At 41.4% G+C, this 22291-nt stretch overlaps 1 protein-coding gene across 1 annotated transcript in view; it reads left to right on the top strand.

Annotated features, from left to right (window-relative positions):
- PCDH15 (protocadherin related 15) overlaps positions 1 to 22291 on the top strand; it is a 1730880-nt gene that overhangs the window by 855659 nt on the left and 852930 nt on the right. The window contains exon 10 of the mRNA XM_082269384.1: positions 21102 to 21210. Coding sequence (XP_082125510.1) covers positions 21102 to 21210 — 109 coding nt within the window. The remainder of the gene's footprint in view (positions 1 to 21101; positions 21211 to 22291) is intronic.

Raw genomic sequence — 22291 nt, 5'->3', positions numbered from 1 at the left:
TGCTCTGCAGGGCTGAGAGAGGGGAGACAGGCGTGATGTTCTGCAGGGAGATGGGAGACAGGTATGATGTTCTGCAGGGCTGGGAGAGGGTAGACAGGTGTGATGTTCTGCAGGGAGAGGGTAGACAGGTGTTATGTTCTGCAGGTAGAGTGTAGACAGGTGTGATGTTCTGCAGGGCTATGAGAGGGGAGACACGATGTTCTGCAGGGCTAGGGGAGGGGAGACTTGTGTGATGCTCTGCAGGGCTGGGAGAGGAGAGACAGGTGTGACGGACGGACGGGGGGCAATTTTTACAGAGGGTGAGCAGCGTGTTGGGAAGGACAGTGTGTGCAGGGAAAAGGGGGACTGTGTATACAGGTGAATTTATTTGGGCTAAATCTCAGGTTTCTTCATTGTTTCTAAACAGAATCTATGTTGTATTAAGCCACACCCAACATTCAAATGAATCCAAACATGCCCAGGAGGACAGTGGGGGCAGCAAAATTCACCTTTATCTGTGAAGACAAAAATCCTTGCACTGACCCTACCTCTAGCAACCAGTAAACAGTAATGATCTGCTGTAATCTTTAGCAACCAAACACTGAGCAATAGTGATGTGATAAAACATATATAGAGTTGAGCGAACCCGAACTGTATAGTTCGGGTTCGTACCGAATTTTGGGGGGTTTGGGACACGAACCCAAACATTTCTTCTCGCTCTCTGAAGGGCTGCACAGCAGCCAATCAGCAAGCGTTTTACTTCTTGCCCTAAGAAGCCATCACAGCCATGCCTACTAATGGCATGGCTGTGATTGGCTGAGTGCAGCATGTGACCTATTTTACATTGCTGCTGTGAAATACAGCATAAGTGTATGTTTTCTGACAAAAAAGTGGTAATCCTGATCCACAGAGCATTTTGAAATACACCGCTTAAATACCGATTTCACATTACAGCTGAGAAATAGTGCATTATTCTTTTTTTGTGGGAAAAAAGCAATATTTTTGCTTCACAAAGTAGTTGTACATACACGGTATAAATATCTAATTTAAATTTACAGCAGTAAAAAACTGCATTTTGGGGTTTTATTGAAAAAAGCTGTGTTTTAGGCCTAAAAAACAGTTGTGCATCTGTCATTTAAATAATTATTTCCAATATATAGCAGTTCAAGACTGCATTTGTGAATTTTGGCGACCAAATCTGTTTTACTGGGTCCCCAAATATGGTGTCCATACATAGTGTAAATATCTAATGTTAATGTACAGCAGTTAAAAACTACATTTTGGGGTTTTATTGAAAAAAGCTGTGTTCTAGGTCGAAAAAACTGTTATGCATCCGGCGTTTACATAATTATTTCCAATATATAGCAGTTCAATACTGCATTGGTGAATTTTGGTGACCAAATCTGTGTTCTGGGTCCCCAAATCTGGTGTCCACTGTGCATACATAGTATAAATATCTACTGTTAATGTACAGCAGTTAAAAACTGCATTTTGGGTTTTTTTTTTAAAAAAGCTGTTTTTTAGGCCCGAAAAAACAGTTGTGCATCCGTTGTTTAAATAATTATTTCCAATATATAGCAGTTCAATACTGTATTTGTGAATTTTGGTGACCAAATTTGTTTTCTGGGTTCCCAAATCTGGTGTTCATACATAGTATTAATATCTACTGTTAATGTACAGCAGTTAAAAACTATATTTTGGGGTTTTATTGAAAAAAGCTGTGTTTTAGGCCGAAAAAACTGTTGTGTATCCGGCGTATAAATAATTAATTTAAATTTACAGCAGTGAAATACTAATTTTCTGTATTTTATTACAAAAATACTTGTTCTTGTTCCACAAACCACTTGTGCATAGAGCGTACCAAAAATGTTTTTACATTTCCGCATAGAAATTGAGAATCAGTGTATTTTGAGCACAAAAAAATTTTTTTTGGGTCCACAGAGCATTTTTATGACATGGGCACTGCCTTAGTGAATGTAATTGTCAACTATTGACACCGGAGAGAGACCAATCTTTCAGCTTGGTGGGTGAACGCAAATAAGGGACTTGGGCATGGTCGTGGTGGTGTTGGTGGAGCTCCTGTTGCTGGGAGAGGACGTGGCCATTCAGCGCCAACTACCACTCCAAGTCAAACACCTTCCTCTGGTGCGAGTAGGCGTCAGAATCTGCAGCGTTATTTGATAGGCCCAAATGCCGCTCTACGGATGGTGAAGCCAGAACATGTACACACGATAGTAGATTGGGTGGCTGACAGTGCCTCCAGTTCCTTCACAGTATCTAACACCCAGTCCTCTGCAAAAAGCTCAGAGTTGGCACCTGCAGCCCATGCCCATCAGTCTTCCACCTCACCCCCTTGCAAATCAGCCAAGCAGTCAGAGCCCCAAATAATGCAGGAAAGTCTCATGCTTTTTGATGACTCTGTTCCCCGGCCCATTCACCTAGCCCTGCCCCAGAAGAGGAAGACCTTGAATGCACTGATGCTCAACCACTTTTGTTGCAGGATGAGGACATGGGAATACCGCCAAAAAACGTCTCTGATGATGACGAAACACAGGTGCCAACTGCTGTGGCTTTCTATAATGTGCAGCCCGACGAGGAGGGCAGGGGTCATGAATGGGTGGAAGATGATGTGGAGGATGATGAAGTCCTAGACCCAGACTGGACTGAAGGTCATGCTAGTGAGGCGTGCAGTTCTGAGGAAGAGGCGGTGGTCGCACAGAGGCAACAGCACAGCAAAAGAGGGAGCAGGGTGCAAAAGCACAGCGCCCATTCCAGAGACAGTACGCCTGCTAGTGTCCACCGCACCTAGGCACCGAGCACACCAAGATCTGCTCCAAGGAGTTCATTGGCATGGCAGTTCTTCATACAATGTCCTGACGACAAGACACGAGTGGTTTGCATGTTGTGCCATCAGAGCCTGAAGTGAGGCATAAACGTTCTTAACCTGAGCACAACCTGCATGACCAGGCATCTACATGCAAAGCATGAACTGCAGTGGAGTAAACACCTTAAAAACAAGGAACTCTCTCATGCTCCTCCTGCTCCCTCTTCTGCTGCTGGCTCAGCCTCTCCCTTCACCTCTGGCGTCACCGTGGCACCTGGCGACCAGTAAATAGAGGATGTTCCACCAACACCACCACATACGACACCATCACTAAGCATCTCCACCATGTTACACGGCAGCATTCAGCTGTCCATCTCCCAAACATTGGAGAGAAGGAGGAAATACCCACCCTAGAGCCCTGACCCTGAATGCCAGCATTTCAAAATTACTGGCCTTTGAAATGCTGTCATTCCGTCTGGTGGGGGCGGACTGTTTCAAACAGCTGATGGCGGTGGCTGTCCCCCAGTACGTTGTTCCCAGCCACCACTACTTTTCCAGACGAGCCGTCCCTTCCCTGCACAACCAAGGGGAGGAAAATATCAAGTGTGCGCTGCGCAACACCATCTGTGGCAAGGTCCACATACCCACAGATACATGGACCAGTAAGCACGGCCAGGGTTGCTATATTTCCCTAACTGCACACTGGGTAATCGTAGTGGCGGCTGGGCCCGAGGCAGATAGCGGTTTGGCACATGTCCTTCCACCACCGAGGATGGCAGGGCATTATTCGTTGCCTCCTGTTGCTTCCTCCTCCTACTCCTCTTCTACCACCCCCACATCTGGTCATCGAAAGAACCTCACCCCCAACTTTAGCACAGCCCAGGGTAAACGTCAGCTGGCAATTTTAAAACTCATGTGTTTGGATGACAAACCCCACACCGCACAGGAGCTTTGGAGGGGCATAGAACAGCAGACTGATGAGTGGTTGCTGCCGGTGAGCCTCAAGCCTGGCCTGGTGGTGTGCGGAAAAAGGGCAAATTATCGTTGCAGCACTGGGACTAGCCGGTTTGACGCACATCCCTTGCCTGGCGCATGTGCTGAATCTGGGGGTGCAGAAGTTTCTTAAAAACTACCCAGACATGTCAGAGCTACTGCTGAAAAGTGTGATCTGTACGTGCACGCTTTCTGTGTTCTCACCCTGCTGCTGCTCGCCCGTCTGCGCAGCAGCGTAACTTCGGCCTTCCTGCTCACTGCCTCATATGCGACATACCCACCAGGTGGAACTCCACCTTACATATGCTGGAGAGACTGTGCGAGCAGCAGCAGGCGATAGTGGAAATTCAGAGGCAGTATGCACAGGTCAGTCGCTCTGCGGATCAGCACCACTTCACCACCAGTGACTGGACCTGCATGCGAGACCTGTGTACCTTGTTGCGGTCTTTGGAGTACTCAACCAACATGGCCAGTGCTGATGACGCCGTTGTTAGAATTACAATACCCCTTCTATGTCTCCTTGAAAAAAATATTACGGTGATGATGATGCGGCACAGGAGGAGGAGGAAGACGGGGCATTTCACAGGGTTTCAGGCAGGTCATACAGAAGTGGCTCAGAGGGTGGGTTCCTGCACCAGCAGAGGTCAGGTAGACATGTGGACAGCCAGGGCACACTTCTGGAGGAGGAGGATGAGGTAGAGGAACCGGTTTCACTGCAGGGTGGCACCCTACGCAGCTCAGAGCCATCACTGGAGCGTGGCTGGGGGGATACAGAGGACACAGACGATACACCACCTACAGAGGACAGCTTATCGTTACCTCTTGGCAGCCTGGCACACATGAGCGACTACATGCTGCAGTGCCTGCGCAACAACAGCAGAGTTGCCCACATTTTAACTTGTGCTGACTACTGGGTTGCCACCCTGCTGGATCCCCGGTACAAGGACAACGTGCCCACCTTAACCCCCTTAGCGGTATCCCCTGGATTTTTTAAGCTACTATCGGTATCCCCGAGTCACGCTCGGGGTGGATGTGCAGAGCGTGCAGCGGTGTCTCTTACCTTCTCCTGGCGATCCAGCGATGATCTCCCATTGCTGTGATCGCCAGCCGAGATCCCTGCCGCTCGTCCGTCGATATGATGACTTCCTGGTTCCGTTCCCTGCAGCAGCAATGGTGCATAGGAGCGGAACTGGGAGGGAAATTCAAATGTGCACAAAACAAAAACACATAACATTTATATTATAATATATATATATATATATGTGTATATATATATATATATATATATATATATATATATATATATATATATATATATATATATATATATATATATACACACACACATATATATATATATATATATATATATATATATATATATATATATATATATACACACACACACATATATACTGTATATATATATAATATATAACGCATGAATTATAATCTAATCAATAATATAATTTTATTATATAATATTTTATATATATATATATATATATATATATATATATATATATATATATATATATATATATATATATATATACATATATTATATATTATATTATATATTATATAATAAAATTATATTATTGATTAGATTATAATTCATGCGTTTGTGTTTCAAATTTATCACATCTGGGATGTCTACTAGAGTCTTGTTTTGGTCAGGTTTAAGTCAGTAATTACTAAGAATTGTAGGCCTATAATGCATAACGCCAAATTTCCATGCAAAAAATTGTACCGCTTTTGGTACATAATTCCTGACATAATCATACCGCCAGGGAGGTTAATTCCCGCACTGGAGCGTGATAGGAAGATGCGCGACTACAAGCGCACACTGGTTGACTCGCTCCTGAGGGCATTCCCAACTGACACGGGGGAACAAGTGGAAGCACAAGGCAAAGGCAGAGGCGGAGGAGGAGAAGGAATAGGTCGCCAACGCAGCTGTGTCATGGTCAGCTCCTCAGACAGCAGGGTTAGCATGGCCGAGATGTGGAAACATTTTGTCAGCGCGCCACAGCAAACTGCACCACCAGCTGATAGGGAACCTGTTAGCAGGAGGCAGCATTTCAACAACATGGTGGAACAGTACGTGTGCACACGCCTCCACGTACTGACTGATAGTTCTGCCCCATTTAACTTCTGGGTCTCCAAATTGTCCACATTGTCAGAGCTTGCCCTTTTTGCCTTGGAGGTGCTGGCCTGCCCTGCGGCCAGTGTATTGTCTGAACGTGTATTTAGCACGGCAGGGGGCGTCATTACAGACAAACGCAGCAGCCTGTCCACAGCCAACGTGGATAAGCTCACGTTCATTAAAATGAACCAGGCATGGATCCCACAGGACTTGTCCGTGCCTTGTGCAGAATAGACATTTATAACTGCCCTCAACCATACATTCTTGTACTCCAGGGCACTTCTTTATTGAATCCTCTTTTTTTAATTTTATCACTATTTTGGGGGCAACCCCAAGTTGAATGAACCTCTCCTCTGTCTGGGTGCCAAGGGCCTACATTTCAGCTAATCGCCTGCTGCTTTGGTGCGTGACATTAACCTCTTTTTGCTGTCAAATGACCTCTCCTCTTTCTGGGTGTCAGGGGCCTAAAATTCTGTTAATCGCCTGCTGCTTTGGCGGGAGACATCAAGCCTGATTTTCTGCTACGGGACCTCTCTCCTCTGTCTGGCTGCTGGGGCCTAAATAATTGAAAGTGGCCTTTTCCATTGCTGGGTGACATGAAGCCTGATTTTCCGCTATTACCTGTACGTCACTGCCTTCTTCTGGGTTTAGGGCATGCACCCAATGATTCATGGCAAGAACCTGTTGGTGACAAACACAGGGCCCTGTACAGAAGGAACAATCTCTTTGTTTACAAATAGATTTTTAGTAAAAATTAACACTTGTTAGGCATGTACTTAACCACTTGATTATCCCGACATGTTAACCCCTTCTCAGCCAGTGTCATTAGTACAGTAACAGTATATGTTAGCAACTGATCAAAGTATTAGTGTCACTGGTGATATCAGTTTTAGTTAGTCAGTTCCCACTCAGTGTCAGTTAGTGCCAGATTATCTGCCACACTATCACAGTCCAACTATTAAGTCGCGGATTACTACTATTACTAATATGGAAAAAAAATACAGAATACTGTATATATACCATGGTTTATTGACGCTATTACACAAACCAATCAATGTTCACATGTATATTTTTTATTGGCTATTTTTTATAGCAGAAAAAAATGTTTTTTTTTGTTTTTTTAAACATTTTCACGCTATCACACAAACCAATCACTGTTCACGTGTACATTTTTTATTAGCTATTTTTTATAGCAGAAAAAAAATGTTTTTTTTTTTTGGTTTTTTTAAACATTTTCAGGCTTTTTTTATTTATGAAATAAAGTGGTGATTCAATACCACCCACAAAAGCTCTATTTGTGTAAAACAAATATATATAAATTTCATGTTCGGCAAAACATGGCTTGGTCATGAAGGGGGTAAAACCTTCCGGAGCTCAAGTGGTTAAAATACCATGAATACAAATCATACACAAATATAAACAATTTGACAGCAGTAAAAGCTGCCATAGATACATATGTTGTTTTTATGGCACAGAATGTATAAGGTTTAAAAGGATATTTATTTTATCCATTCTGAATTTTTTGGGGGGGAAACATTCTTTGGAATATCTGCTATACATTCAAGCTAATATTGCTGTATGTATTATACAGAGCTGTTGTGTAAACATACTTTAGGCAAATGACTTTGAGGATTATTGACATTAAGATGATTCCTAAAGAAAAAGTCATGTAAAATAATTCTTTAGCAAATAGAGGGATATATGTTTATGAAAAGCAAGCTACTGCCTCTGCTCATCTTCACTCAGCAGCAAATTCTCTTCTATTTCTGGCTACAGCGGAACATTGTTGATGATTAGTTCACACTTCTAATACAACTAAGAGATTCTTTCATCTGTATCAGAGGAGATAAACTCCATAACACTGTGACTTAAAGTTGCTTCTAGGCAGCTTGAGCATCAGAGCTTGTCAAACCTCCTATGCAACCCTTTGATTTTTCAGGGGACCTCAGAAAAGCTTCAAGGCTAAACACAAATAAGCTGTTCTCTTTGAATACTGGTTATTCATTTTGTTTCAGTACAATTTTTCAAATTGTATAGTGTAAGGTTTTATAGAGCAAAAATCTTATAAGCTGAATGAGGCTGTATTATTTAAGGTAATATTTGAGGTGTAGTGACAAATTACAAATAATTTCTTAGAACATAAGAATTTGGTTGCTGTGAATTACTACACTTTGAACTTCAGTTTTATTCTATGAAGCATTTTTTATAGGCCCAAATGTGTCTAGGTTAGAAGACAACATGTTGGCCTAGGCTGCAGTCTAAAAATATTACATAAACTGATGCAAAACTCCTCTATACTGTAAGAGGGAATTCATTGATATAACTGTGTAAATAATCAGTATATGGATATAAAAAACATATCCCCACTCCTATAATATATATATATATATATATATATGTATGTACTAAGTAAAAGTATTTTTAAATAAAACAAATTGTGCCACATTTATAAAGACTAGAAAAGGGAAAAACAATGTGTTGCTCATAGTAAGCAATCACATCCTTAATTCTATTTTCTCAGATCCTCCTAAAAATGTAACATTGCCCAGTGGGGTTGGCTATTGTATGGGACACACTGTCAGACATGCAGGGCTAGTACAGTTATCTCCCCCACTGTGCTATTGTGTTCTGACGGGGGGGTTGAACCCTACCCCCTCCCTCTCCACCAGAAAACAGAGCTCTTAGTGATTTGAGTGTCTATCATAGGGTGGTGCACTCTGCCAATCTTTCTGAGCAGGTGTAAAGGGCATCATCTTGTGGAAGGCAGCACACTAACTGATTTTTTTTTTTTTTTTTAACCAAGCACACCAGACAAGAGAAATGGTACTGTACATACAGAAGATACCTCTGAACTCTTAAACTTGAGACTGGAGGGTATGCCAGGGAGAAAATGACCTGTGGTGCAAAAAAAAGGGGTTGTGGCCAAACATGATCATGGGATGGGCTTAAGGGGAGAGACTGTGGATGTATTACAGGAGATAACTAGAGACTACGGATGGATTACCGTAGCTAACCAGAGACTGCGGATGGATTACAGGAGATAACCAGAGACTGCGGATGGATTACAGGAGATAACCAGAGACTGCAGACAGATTACAGGAGATAAACAGAGACTGTGGATGGATTACAGGAGAATCAGAGACTTCGGATGGATTACAGCTGATAATCAGAGACTGTGGACGGATAACAGGAGATAATCAGAGACTGTGGACGGATTATAACCAGAGACTGCGGATGGATTACAGGAGATAAACAGAGACTGTGGATGGACTACCCTTATTCTAGGGTCCCTACTCCCCGCTTACATCAGTGACCACCTGCAGATTCTGTTCAGCAAATGGCAGGGCAGTCTATCTGTGGCATGGACCTGTCATGCACTGACCTTAATTTTATTGTGCTGTCCAGGACACTGAGGGTAGGAATCGATCCTATTTCCCTCACACTCTCCTTCCATGCAGTACGTTTAAAATTTGTAAAAAAAAAGGCACCTTTATGTCCCTGTGCAGTATGCACTAGATCAGCGGACTGCCCCCGCTCGAGCTGTCCCGAGCAAACAGCGTGAAGTTCACCAGCTGTTGAGTGCCCCATAATGCACTGCGCTGGTGCAGTGAATAAATTACTGATGATTGGCCAAAGCATGCACATGACTTGTATGCTTTGGCCAATCACAGCACATTGTCCTGACAGAGCCATGATTGGCCAAAAGCAGGCTGCCTTTAGCCAATCATGGCTCAGGGGCTACGTCCACGCCCCACACTATATAAGGCTGCTGCTTACTCGGCATTGGGTGTATGATAATAGAGGTTAGGCAGGTAGTTAGTGGATAGTGAGCGCAGTCAGTTTAGTGCAGTCAGTGTAGTGAACAGGCATACCCTACTTTTATAATGTATAGATATGTTGTAGTCCTGGATCCCCTCTCAGTGCTCCCAAGTTTTGTGTCCTTGTCACTTATAGTTAATGAGCAGTGCCATGCCAAGCTGACCAAGATTTCCCATAGATGCCAAAGTTAAAGACAGGAAGCAGTGCCATGTGCACTGAAAGCTGACAATTGATCTAGGCAGGAGGGGGGTGAAAGTGCCCTGTATTTAAGTGGTTAAGGGGAACCTTAGGACAGAAAAAAACAGCAGCCCCCCCCCCTAAATCCATGCCGGACCCTTATCCACTTAATGGGGGATGGGGGGTGAACGAACGCCCCCCCCCCTCCTGAACCATACCAGGCCACTTGCCCTCAACATGGGAAGGGTGCTTTGGGGTGCCCCCCAAAGCACCTTGTCCCCATGTTGATGGGGACAAGAGCCTCTTCCGGAAAACCCTGGGCTGTCTGGCTGTTGGGGTCTGCGGGTGTGGGGCTTATCGGAATATGGAAGCCCCCAGATCCTGCCCCCCCATGTGAATGGATATCGGGTACATCGTACCCATACCCATTCACCAAAAAAGTGTACAATAAATAAACATAAAAAGACAGTTTTTGACAAGTCCTTTATTAAAAAATAAAAATTATTTATTAAAAAATAAAAATAAAAAAATAGTGTCCCCTGATGTATATCCATCATTAATCACGTCGCCCGCCGAACCCAAAAAATAGAAAAAAAACGCTCCCGCCTCTTCACAAGCCTCCCGGCTAATGAACCATGACAGTTCTTTTATAGGCAAGGGGCGGGGACACCCGATTACATCACCCAGTGGCACCGTCCCCTTCTAAAGTCACTTGATCAGTATTTGTATTTACATCAGGGGCCTTCTCATATATATACATTAATGTCCTTTTGTATGCTTTCATGGTTTTTATCTTACCCAACAATGATCCTTCATTGATGAATTTTACTGCGTTTTGTATCAATAAAAAATCTTTTTTAGAATATTAATTTCCAATATTTACATTTCAATTCTCTATTACATTTTTCTTTATTAGGATCGCATAGTCCCAATTCCCCCCTTGTCCCTCTGTGGACTTTTCACGACTGCCAATGCAACCTCTGTAGGGTCCAAGTTTCACCTGATGCTACCAGTAGTGACACTGACCCTAGCCAAATGCAAAACTAGTGAAGACAGTCAGAAAAGATGAGTAGGGAAAATAATGTCAGTGGCCTCACCCTGTAAAACCATTCCAGTTTTGGAGGTCATCACATTTTTGCCCATCTAGTGCACCTGTTGTTAATTTCACAACCGCCTCTTCTACTTAACTGACCAGATCAAAATCCCAGGAGGTTATTTGACTTAATGCTATACTCTAAATAAAAAGTGTTCCTTTCATTTTTTGAGCAGTGTATTATTTACTGGTTTTTACTTTTGTTTTATGTTATGTGCTGCTTACACAATGACAAGATTTTACCTTTCCTATGGTAAAGAGAATGACAGAGCTTCTGCACAATTCTCCAGCACAATATAAGTTATTTTAAAGATGATGTATTTGATAATGAAGACATTTTTTTCAGCCAGTTGTGAGCTCAGAATTCAATGCCCTTTCTACATTGTGATTTTTCTCAGGCAGTGTCACCATTGGTCACTTGTCTATGGCACCTTCCAAAACAGAGTTGTATGGGTAGGCAGTATAGCTGCCCAACATTGCATGGGAGGTCTGTCGGAGAGGAGCTACAATATCATATTTTATAGAATAAAATGGGTTTCTATGACAGCCCATCTATTCAAAATAATGACCAAGTACATAATATTTTTTATTAGTGTTTCATGCTCTGAAACAAATTTACATTGGCCTTATCAGTGAAGAAGTGAGATTCCTGCAATGTGGACACAAGTAGCAACAAAAACACTTTTTTTAGTAGCGTGGAGAATGGTCAGAACCTCTGCGAGATTATTATTGTTCAATGTGTTTGCATTTGCTCCAGTGATAGTGGTTGGAAATATGTTTTAATAGGAAAGGAATAAACCTTTGAGCTCTTATTTAACAAAAATAAGGCTGCTTTTCTTTTATGATACAGTAAACTGTATAACGGTTTGTAAAATTTTACAACAGTTGTCAGTAAAATGCCCTGGAAAAATCATAGAGAAATATAAGCTTAATGAGGCCAAGATCTGACTCGAAGACATATATTGTAAGGATCATAATATCTCACTGACAGGTTGGACTCTGTCAACCTACAATACAACATCTGTTTACAACAGGTGTAGTTTGGTAGAAACATATTTAAGCAAAGATATTTCTTAGTATCCATGACAACTTTCCATTCCCCATTGAAATCAACAGAAAGGAAAGCTAAAAGTATCCTTAGCATCTGCAGATTTTACATTTACACCGTTCAGTACAGTAGTGTAGGCTTTACATTTATGCATTTTCCACTAAAAAGCTTATCCAGCAGTGAGCTCATTTACAAACTTTTCCTGCTGCTTGTTAAAAAATACCTTTGTGCCGTATACAACTTGAAATATTCAGGAACATAAGGGAAAGCAAGGCCGAACTCTAAGATTGGCTTCATATCTGTACCTCGCAGTAATGGGAGGTAAGAAGCAATTCTAATGTTAAGCATGGCTAGGCACAATTTACAGTACATTGCTTTGTGGTGTTATTCATTTTAAACTGCAACCCTAATCTCCTTGCAAATGCACCCCAACATACAGTACATGCTTTTCAGTGGTAATCTGGTGCTCATTCCATGTTAAGCCTGGCTTCACAACTATGCTTTGCAATACATGGTAGCACACTATGCATTAGTGCATTGCAGTGTTGTTCATTTTAACTGCTTGCCGACCACCCGCCGCAGATATACTGCAGCTGGCTCAGCTGCGTGAACCTCTGTCCCTTCACAATGGTTTATGGGAACACTCATGGGGGCTCTCTCCGGACCCCATTAGGAAGCGGAGAAGCCGATCCACGGGACTGGCGGCAGTGATTGCTGCATGGCACCCGCGAACGCTCCCCGCTGAGAGAGAACAACCGTCTGCTGTTGTAAACACAGCAGACCGTTGTTCTCTCTGGCATGAACACAGAGAGCCTGTGATCCTCCTATTTAGGATCACAGGACTCTGTGTTGATTCCAGAAGTACCTCCTCCATACAGTTAGAAAACACTCCCCTAGGCTCGCTCTTAACCCTTTGATCACCCCTGGGTTAACCCCTTCCCTACCAGTGTCATTATTACAGTAGCAGTGCATATTTTTAGCACTGATTACTACTGTGGTAATGTCACTGATACTCCCAAAAGTGTCAAAAAATGTCAGTTAGGGGTCTGATCTGTCTCCCGCAATGCCGCAGTCCCGCTAAAAATCACAGATCACTGCCATTACTAGTAAAATAAAATAAAATAAAATAAAAATGACTTAAATCTTTCCCCTAGTTTTCTAGACGCGATAACATTTGCACAAACCAATCAAAATACGCTATTGGTATTTTTTTTTACCAAAACTTTGTAGCAGAATACAAATTGGCATAAAATGATGAAAACATTTTTGAGAATGTTATATAGCAGAAAGGGAAAAATAATATATATATTTTTTTTAGACATGTCGCTCAATCGCAAAAAATGGCCTGGTCATTAGGGGGGCAAAACCTTTTGGTCCAGAAGTGGTTAAATGGCACTAAAGAAACACAGTTTCAGCACATTTTGTTATGGAAAAAATAGAGCAGGTAGGTTTCTGGTCCATTGTGGTGTGTTGCCAGCCTTTTCAAATAAATAGGCTTCCTTAATGCAACACATGTTACCACAACATACACTATACTGTCAAAAGTATTGAGACACCTGCCTTTACACGCACATAAACTTTAATGGCATCCCAGTCTTAGCCCGTAGGGTTCAATATTGAGTTGGCCCACCCTTTGCAGCTATAACAACTTATACTCTTCTGGAAAGGCTGTCTGCAAATTTTAGGAGTGTGTCTATGGGAATGTTTGACCATTCTTCCAGAAGTGCATTTGTGAGGTCAGGCACTGATGTTGGACAAGAAGGCCTGGCTCGCAGTCTCTATTCAAATTCATCCCAAATGTGTTCTATCGGGTTGAGCTCAGGACTCTGCGGAGTTTATGGTGGAATAATTTGACTAGCCTGCACAAAGTCCTGACCTCAACCCAATAGAACAGCTTTGGGAGGAATTCGAGCATGGACTGCGAGCATGGCCTTCTAATCCAACATCAGTGCCCGACCTCACAAATGAGCTTCTGGAAGAATGGTCAAACATTCCCTCCCATAGACACACTCCTAAACCTTGTGTTCAGCCTTCCCAGAAGAGTTGAAGCTGTTATAGTTTCAAAGGGTGGGCCAACTAAATATTGAACCCCATGGGCTGGGATGCCATCAAAGTTAAAGTGCGTGTAAAAGCAGGCATCCCATTACTTTTGACAGTATAGTGTATGTTAACCTACCACACCAGACCAGAAAGGTCTGAACTGGGCCTATAATTTATAAAGATTGATATATTGTCTGTGTCTCTTTGACATTGTAATTAACATATAGTTAACAGAGAAATAATCCTATTTGAACAGCTATTGCTCAGCATGTAAATATGTGAACTTACAAATCAGTATATGGTAGAAAATACCTTATACCTTTTTATGTTTTATCTATCAATTTTTAGACCCTTAACAATATTGGTGTTTAATTTTTAGATGCCATTTTGTGGAACAGAATTTTTTTTCGAAATAGAAACTAGGAAATATATAAGGATTGCAAAAATTTCAAAATAATGTTGCTAAACCATTTAATTAAATTTTAAAAGTAAAAAAAAAGCAAAACAAATTCCAGATTGTTGAATATAAATGCATTGAATGAGAAATATTTGGGCATAACAAAATTTTCAATGGCCAAAAGGTTATAGGAAAATATTGATTCTAATTTGCTAGCAGTAAATGACATTTAAAAATATACATGCATTGACTTTAGCTAATAATACATGCGAGGGAAGATTTTCTAAAACTGGAGTGTACAAAATCTGGTGCAGCTCTGCTTAGAACCAGTCAGCTTCCAGGCTTTCATGTCAAAGCTTAATTGAACAAGCTGAATTTAGAAACTGATTGGCTACCATGCACAGCTGCATCAGAATCTGAGTGATCCAGTTTTAGTAAATCCCCCCCCATAGTATACTGACACATGTACAGTATAGGAAAACTATGAAGGTTGTTTTTGTTTTGTACACTGTATAATTCTTACATAGGAAACTGCATAAAATATTCTTGTTATAGTCTAGTTTAAATGTATATATTTTTTTCTTTTACTTATAATTACTGACCTTTACTGACTGTAGTCAGGCTTATGTCTAAATTTGTTTCATACTGGAATTTATGCCTCCACCAAACTTCTCTGATTAATGTTCTCCTGGTTTATTCATTTTTAGTGAAATACATCATATTAATAACTAGAGTTTATTCTGTATAAACAAGCATGATATTCACTATTTGGGATCTGTTTACCATTATTATTTTACTGCCAGAACTGTATCAGTATCTATCTATTACCTATCATCATGCAATGGTAAAAAGGCATTTGAAGAGCTACAATAATAAAACTGCTCTAAATAAAGCAAACATTAATTAATATTATCTTATATATGAAAAATAAGAAAACCATATTTAGGTATACCTACACAATGGCTTTACACAAGGGAAAAAAAATCATATTAAATATATTTGTAGAAAATGTTATCATTTAGTGATAAAATTATAAAATGATAAAATGATATTAAAAAAACAATGATAGTTAAAAATTTGTTGAAAATTAGTCACATGGATGAAAATAACAGTCACTCTGGAAAATACACTTTAGCGAACATTGAATGTATTATGAGTTACAGTGGGCTACAGTACATTATCTTGTGCAAACAAAAACCCCCAAAAAATATATTTAAAAAAATATATATAAAAAACACATCAGATCTCAATGGGGAAAAATATCTTGCTGGAGATCTATACTGATATGGACTGAGTAATGTGTTAGGAACAAAAGAATGCCACGTCATTTAATGTAAATGTAAATTATCAACCTAATTCAAAGGTTGAGTTCAAAGACATCCCAACAATCAAAGTGAAAAAATTATGCAGCATACTAATCCATTTTGCTGAAATTTTCAGCAACTCCAAATGGTACTCAGTAGTTTGTATGGCCCCCATGTGCTTGTATGCATGCCTGACAACATCGGGGGATGCTCCTTTTGAAACAACATATGGTGTCCTGGGGTATTTTCTCCCAGATATGGACCAGGGCATCACCGAGCTCTTGAACAGACTGAGGTACAACCTGGTGGCATAAGATGGACCAAAACCAAATGTCCCAGAGGTGTTCTATTGGATTTAGGTCAGACAAGCGTGGGGGCCATTCAATGGTATCAATTCCCTCATCCTCCAGAAACTGCCTGCAAACTCTCGCCACATGATGTCCGGCATTGTTGTGCACCAGAAGGAACCCAGGACCCATGGCACTGGCGTAGGGTCTGACAATGGGTCCAAAGATTTCATCCCAATACCTAATGGCAGTCAGGGTGCCATTGTATAGCCTGTAGAGGTCTGTACATCCCTTCATGGATATGCCTCCCTAGACCATCACTGACCCACCACTAAACCGGTCATGCTGAACAATGTTACAGGCAGTATAGCATTATTCACGGCTTCTCTAGACCCTTTCACGTCTGTCACATGTGCTCAAGGTAAACCTGCTCTCATCTGTGAAAAGCACAGTGGTGGACCTGAAAATTCTCATGTTCAATGGCAAATGCAAATCAAGTTCCACAGTGCCAGGCAGTGAGCACAGGGCCCACTAGAGGATGCTGAGCCCTCTGGCCACCCTCATGAAGCCTGTTTCTGATTGTTTGGTCAGAGACATTCACACCAGTGGCCTTCTGGGCTTTGGCAGTGCTCATCCTGTTTCACCTTGCACAAAGGAGCAGATATCTGTCATGCCGATGGGTTAAGGACCTTCTTTGGCCTCCTTCTTTGGTTCTCCTAGAGTAACTGCCTGTCTCCTGGAATCTCCTCCATTCTTTTGAGACTGGTGAGAGACACAGCAAACCTTCTGTCAATGGCATGTATTGATGTGCCACCCTGGAGCAGTTGGACTGCCTGTGCAACCTCTATAGGGTCCAGGTATTGCCTCATGCTACCAGTAGTGATACTGACCCTAGCCAAGTGTAAACTAGTGAAAAACATTTAAAAAAGATGAGTAGGGGAAAAAAATGTCAGTAACCTCCACCTGTAAAACCCCTTTGTTTTGGAGGTTGTCTCATTGTTGCCCATCTGGTGCCAATGTTGTTAATTTCATTAGCACCAGAACAGCTGAAACTGATTGACAACCCCCCTCTGCTACTTAACTGACCAGATCAATAGCCCAGGAGTGTAATTGACTTGATGCTATACTCTGATTAAAAAGCGTTCCTTTATTTTTTTTGAGCAGTATATATATATATATATATACACAAATCATTTCAATCTCACAAATATTCAAGAGCATCTTCTGTTTTCTAAAATGTTGTTTGTGAAGGAAAGAGAGGTCTTTATTTACCCTCTTGATATTCAAATAAAAGCCATGGCAATATCGGTATTCATAAATACACATTTTACCAAAATCTCCATTTGATCAGGCTGCATACAATAAGTGTCATTCCATACCCTGAATACCTTTGAATTAGGCTGACAGCACTAATCCAAACATATATAGTGAAGAAGCTCTGTTAGAAAACTCTGTGATATGAATATACACCTGTGAACTAACCTTTTGATTAGACTGATTGAGCTGTTTTTCAAACAACACTTTTTTTACTGATGTTGTTCAGCATATAACATGAGCCAAAATAATACATTGCTTATATTAAAGTGCCCTTGAGGTTATATTCTTTTGACAGTGTTCATAATTTGAATGTGAATTCTAGGTATTGTTTTAGAAGAAGAAAATGATACTCATATTTTGCAGGCATTTACAAAGATAGTTCCTACATATAAGATGAGCCACTCCAGCATGATTTTAAAATGACCCTTTTAAACCATTAAATAACGGTTATGCTTTTAGTAGGGTACCTTAAACTACACTGAAATGCGCAGTGGCATAGCTTACCTTACAATGAATCTGATCAAAATGTAAACCCTTGTCACTATATAATCTTATTGCTTATTCCAGCAAAGAGAATGAACAAACAATCCAAAAGCCTGAAGGAAGCTATGGCTTGTAGATACAACTTTAGAGTTTCGCCATGTCTAGAGAATGTATATTGATATTCTCAGGCACTATAAAGGTTGGAAGAACAATTTCTTGGTTCTCATGAAAGACTGTTGTCACCTTGGGATTTGAGTCAAGTATAGGTATTCACACCACTTGATCTGGTAAGAACGTTCAGAAAGGAAGACTTGATGGAGAGGTCTTTCATGTAGATAGACCTTGTACACACCAGTCCAGGTCCTAAGAGGTAATTGAGATGAGAAAGATCGTAATTGGGAAACCTCTGTTTTCTTTGAGGTCTAAGCCTAGCAGCTCCCTTGATGAATTGTTGGAAAAGTGGATGTTTGGCCAGGATACACCGGTGAAGGCCGATAGAACTGACACTTGCTCCCTGAGTTTTCTGACTGATAGGGCAAGATCTAAGCCCATAGGAAGGAAGCCCAGGAAATCTTGGATTTCTGGATTACTGCATGACTTGCCAGCCTTGGACATTAACTGCAGAGACTTTGACCAGATTCTTCCATGAAGTTTGTTTGTGATCATTCTCCTGACAGTTAAGATGACTCCAAAGGAGCAGTTGATGGCCTCCAGCCTCCCCCTCTCAGGAACCAGACCATCAGCTGTAGCTGTGCTGGACATGGATGTAGAACTGAACCCTTTAAAAGAAGGTCAGGCCTGAGAGGTAGGGGCACCGATAGCTGAACTGCCCCAGCAAGGGGAACCATGGCTTGCTCACCCAATATGAAATCACTGCTACTATCTCTATTTTCTGCATCTTCTGGCCTAGATCTTCATCATAAACTGAGGATGACTGGAACTGGAGGAAACGCATAAGCCTTGCATAACCTCCAATGATCCATTAGAGTATCTGTCCCAAAATCCTGGCGAAACCAGCTCCCTCGAATAATACCTCTTGAGCTTGTTGTTACATGTAGAGCCAAAAAGATTGAGTACCGGATTGACCCCCAGAGACAGAATCCATCTGAAGACCTCCACAAGAAGAGACCACTCGTTGTCCAGTTGGACTCTACATAGATAGAAAGTCTAGCTGAAAGTTCTGGACTCCAGGAGCATAAACCGCCGATAAATTGGCAAGATTCTTCTGAGCGCAAGATATGATTGACTCCACTCCCTGTAATATGGATAGACTGCAAGTGCCCCTTGTCTCTTTATGTAGGAGACCGCCATGGTGTTGGCTATCCTTAAGAGCACTGATGCCACCTTCATCAGATAATGAAAGCCATGTAGGGTTCAAAAGGCTGCTCTCTAAGCTCTAGAATATCTGACACAATCTTGTAAGAGGGAAACCCCACCAGCCCCAATCTATCTCCAATAGGCAGTGAGCACCCCATCCCAATTCTCTGGCGTTCATCATGATTGGAACCCAGGAAATGGGAGTGATAGAATGGCAATTGAGTAGATTTCCCCCATTGTAGCCACTAAAAAAGACTCTCTCATAGACGAGGTTATGTAAATGACCTGGTCTCTGCTTCCCAGCATTTACTGCTGGAGAAAGCCTTTTTGGACACATTTTAGACTGTGCCCACTTCACCATTGGTGCCGTGGACACCATGGTGCCAATGATTCCCAAACACTGAGAGGCTCAAAAGCGCAAAGAAGACAGGCCCAGGCTTTTTATTGTTTTTGGATCTTTTCTAGAGGCAAGGAAATGGTGCTCTTGACTGTGTTGAATTGAGTGGGTTTTAGGTTGCCTTTTTTTCTGATTTAACAGCCAGCCAAATTTGAGAAGCATTGAGATAACATGAGCTCTGTTTCCAGCAGCTGCCCTCTGTCTTGGGACAGTAGGAATAGATTCTCTAAGTAATGATGCCAGCACAATGCCTCTTGATCTGACCAAGGATACAACTGCCAACAAGACCTTTAAAAACATTCAAGATAATTGTCAGGACCTGAGCTCGAACCTGGGACCTCTTCTGTGTCTGGCATTGATTCTTTTTGCTGAGCTATCTGGGATGATTGGACAATTCTGCCTGATCTTTTGGACAACTCTGCCTCATGTCTTGATTGCTATTGAACCTTGAACTCCTTGCTCCTCCCATGAACTTCCTATTTAAGCCTTGCCTCTGCACTTCCTTTTGCCAGAGTATTGTGGTCTGATCCTGCTTCTACTTCTACAATAATAGCTACTTCTATTGCTGTTTGGAAAATGACTTTGGCTTGTGACCCCGGCTACGAAACTGTTTCCTGCACTGAACTTGGCTTGTGACCCCCAACACGGATTATTGGTCTAGTAATTCAGACTTTCCTACATCTCGCAGACCTGAGAACTGAGCTTGCCTAACGTTGTCGGCCATTGGTCTCCACTCATTACATGTATTCTCCTCACAGAATAATCTGGCTGCAACATGGAGACTGTGGCAACTCAATGAACCCCGAGTGAACATGTGCAAGAGTTACAAGGAGAAGTAATTGAATTGCGAACACAACTTGTGCAGCAACGCCAACAGCTACAAACAGTGATTCAAACCCATTCCCTTTGCCTGATAGATTCAATGGGGATCCTAAACTCTATAGAGGCTTCCTGAATTGATGTCGACTAGATTTTCAGCTGCAACCTTACTGATTTGCAACCCTACACCCCAAGAAAGGCTTTAATATATCTCTGTTCTTTGATGAAGCCATGGCATGGGTTTCCCCATACTTGGAGCAAGACCATGGGATTCTAGGAGAATTTAAGGGGTTTGTGACAACCATGAATTCAATTTTTGATGATTCAAATTGCAGCACAACTGCTGAAACTGTGTTACTGAACTTGCGCCAAGGGAGACGTCCTGTTGGTGAATATGCTGTTGAATTTCGTCGATGGGTAGCCATTTGGAATGACAGTGCAAAGTGCAAAGTGAAATAATAACTGCAAAATATAGGCACAATATAGTAAAATCAAATGAAATATATACATTTTTCACTCCACTGCACAAGTGTATATTTCAGAAAAAAAACAACATTTAGAAAATTGTAATTGTTAAACTAACAATAGACAGTACAAACTATTCTCTGTAGATCAAAAATATTTTTTTCAACATTGAAGTTTATTTTTGTCTTTCTTTCAGGCAAAAGTGAATCCTGTCAATGTCACCCCACCTATAAGAGCCGAAGACCAAGATCAGGATATCCAACCAATCTCTGACCGACCTGGCATCCTTTTCTCTATCCTTGTTGGTGAGTAAATCAAACTCATTTAGTTCTTTCTCATGTTTGACAGTATGTTTTAATTTTATTATGGACCCTTGCTCCAAATACAAGCCTTTTTTTATCATTTTCTAGTCGATTCCAGCCTTTAGAGTGTAAGTGCATTTTTAGTATAAAAATGTGTTTTTCTGTTGTTCATGGGCTGCACAGCAGAAGCCAAAATACGCACAATATATGTGCCTATGCACAGTAGCAATGTCCTGTCTAACTCTCCTGTGGTGTCTGGCGTAACTATGTGTACTGTTTCAAGCACTCCAACTTTTCAGTTTTATATGGTTCCTATCTAAACTTGAAGACTGGAGAAGTAGGTAGTTTGAAAGATCAGCATAAAAGGAATAATATCCAATCCCTGTGTTGAGCTCAATCCAGGTGTAAAATTACCTTTTGTTGACCAGTGCGCCAGAGATAGCAAATACTGTAGCAGACGAAGACAATCTAAGCAGTGAAATCAAAGCAAGGCCAGAATTTCCTATAGGACCACTAAACCATAGTGCCTATGGATGCAATTGTCAGATGGTTGCCTGGGTATAGGAAGAGAGAAGTGTACAATTAGATTCAGTGTGATGTGCAATGTATATTCACATTAGTTGGGGAGCAGCAAATGCAGTATCCCTTTGGTTGAAAAAAAAGACCCTTTCTCTGGTGTGCATTCTCAGTGAGAAAGTGAAAAGTTGTTTTGTTTCTTTATATTGTGACAGTGTAGAACATTGTCACTCTAAGAGGAGAAAGTTTGAGTACAGTTTAGCATGCAAGGAGTCCATGACCAGATAGTAGGTACTGGCTGGCAGGATTGTAGTTATGTCACCTAGGCTTCTAATCTGCACATGGTTAGAGGTTTCAAGGGCCATGGCTGATGTGGAAGAAATAATGTTTGTGTTTTCTCAATATTCTTATTCTGTTTTGGGTTCTGGTTTTTTTTGGGCATTTTTTTGTGGGTCTTTGGAGCCAGGCAAAACATCTGAACTTCTGTGTATGGGTATATATGTATATATACACACACACACATGTCTGTATATATACACATACACATATATAGGTGTGAAAATAGCAG

The sequence above is a fragment of the Pelophylax lessonae genome (assembly GCF_965119305.1).
Source record: "Pelophylax lessonae genome assembly, chromosome: 9".
NCBI lineage: Eukaryota > Metazoa > Chordata > Amphibia > Anura > Ranidae > Pelophylax > Pelophylax lessonae.
The sequence above is the reverse complement of the archived record's forward strand: the minus strand, read 5'-3'. Positions and strand labels throughout refer to the sequence as shown.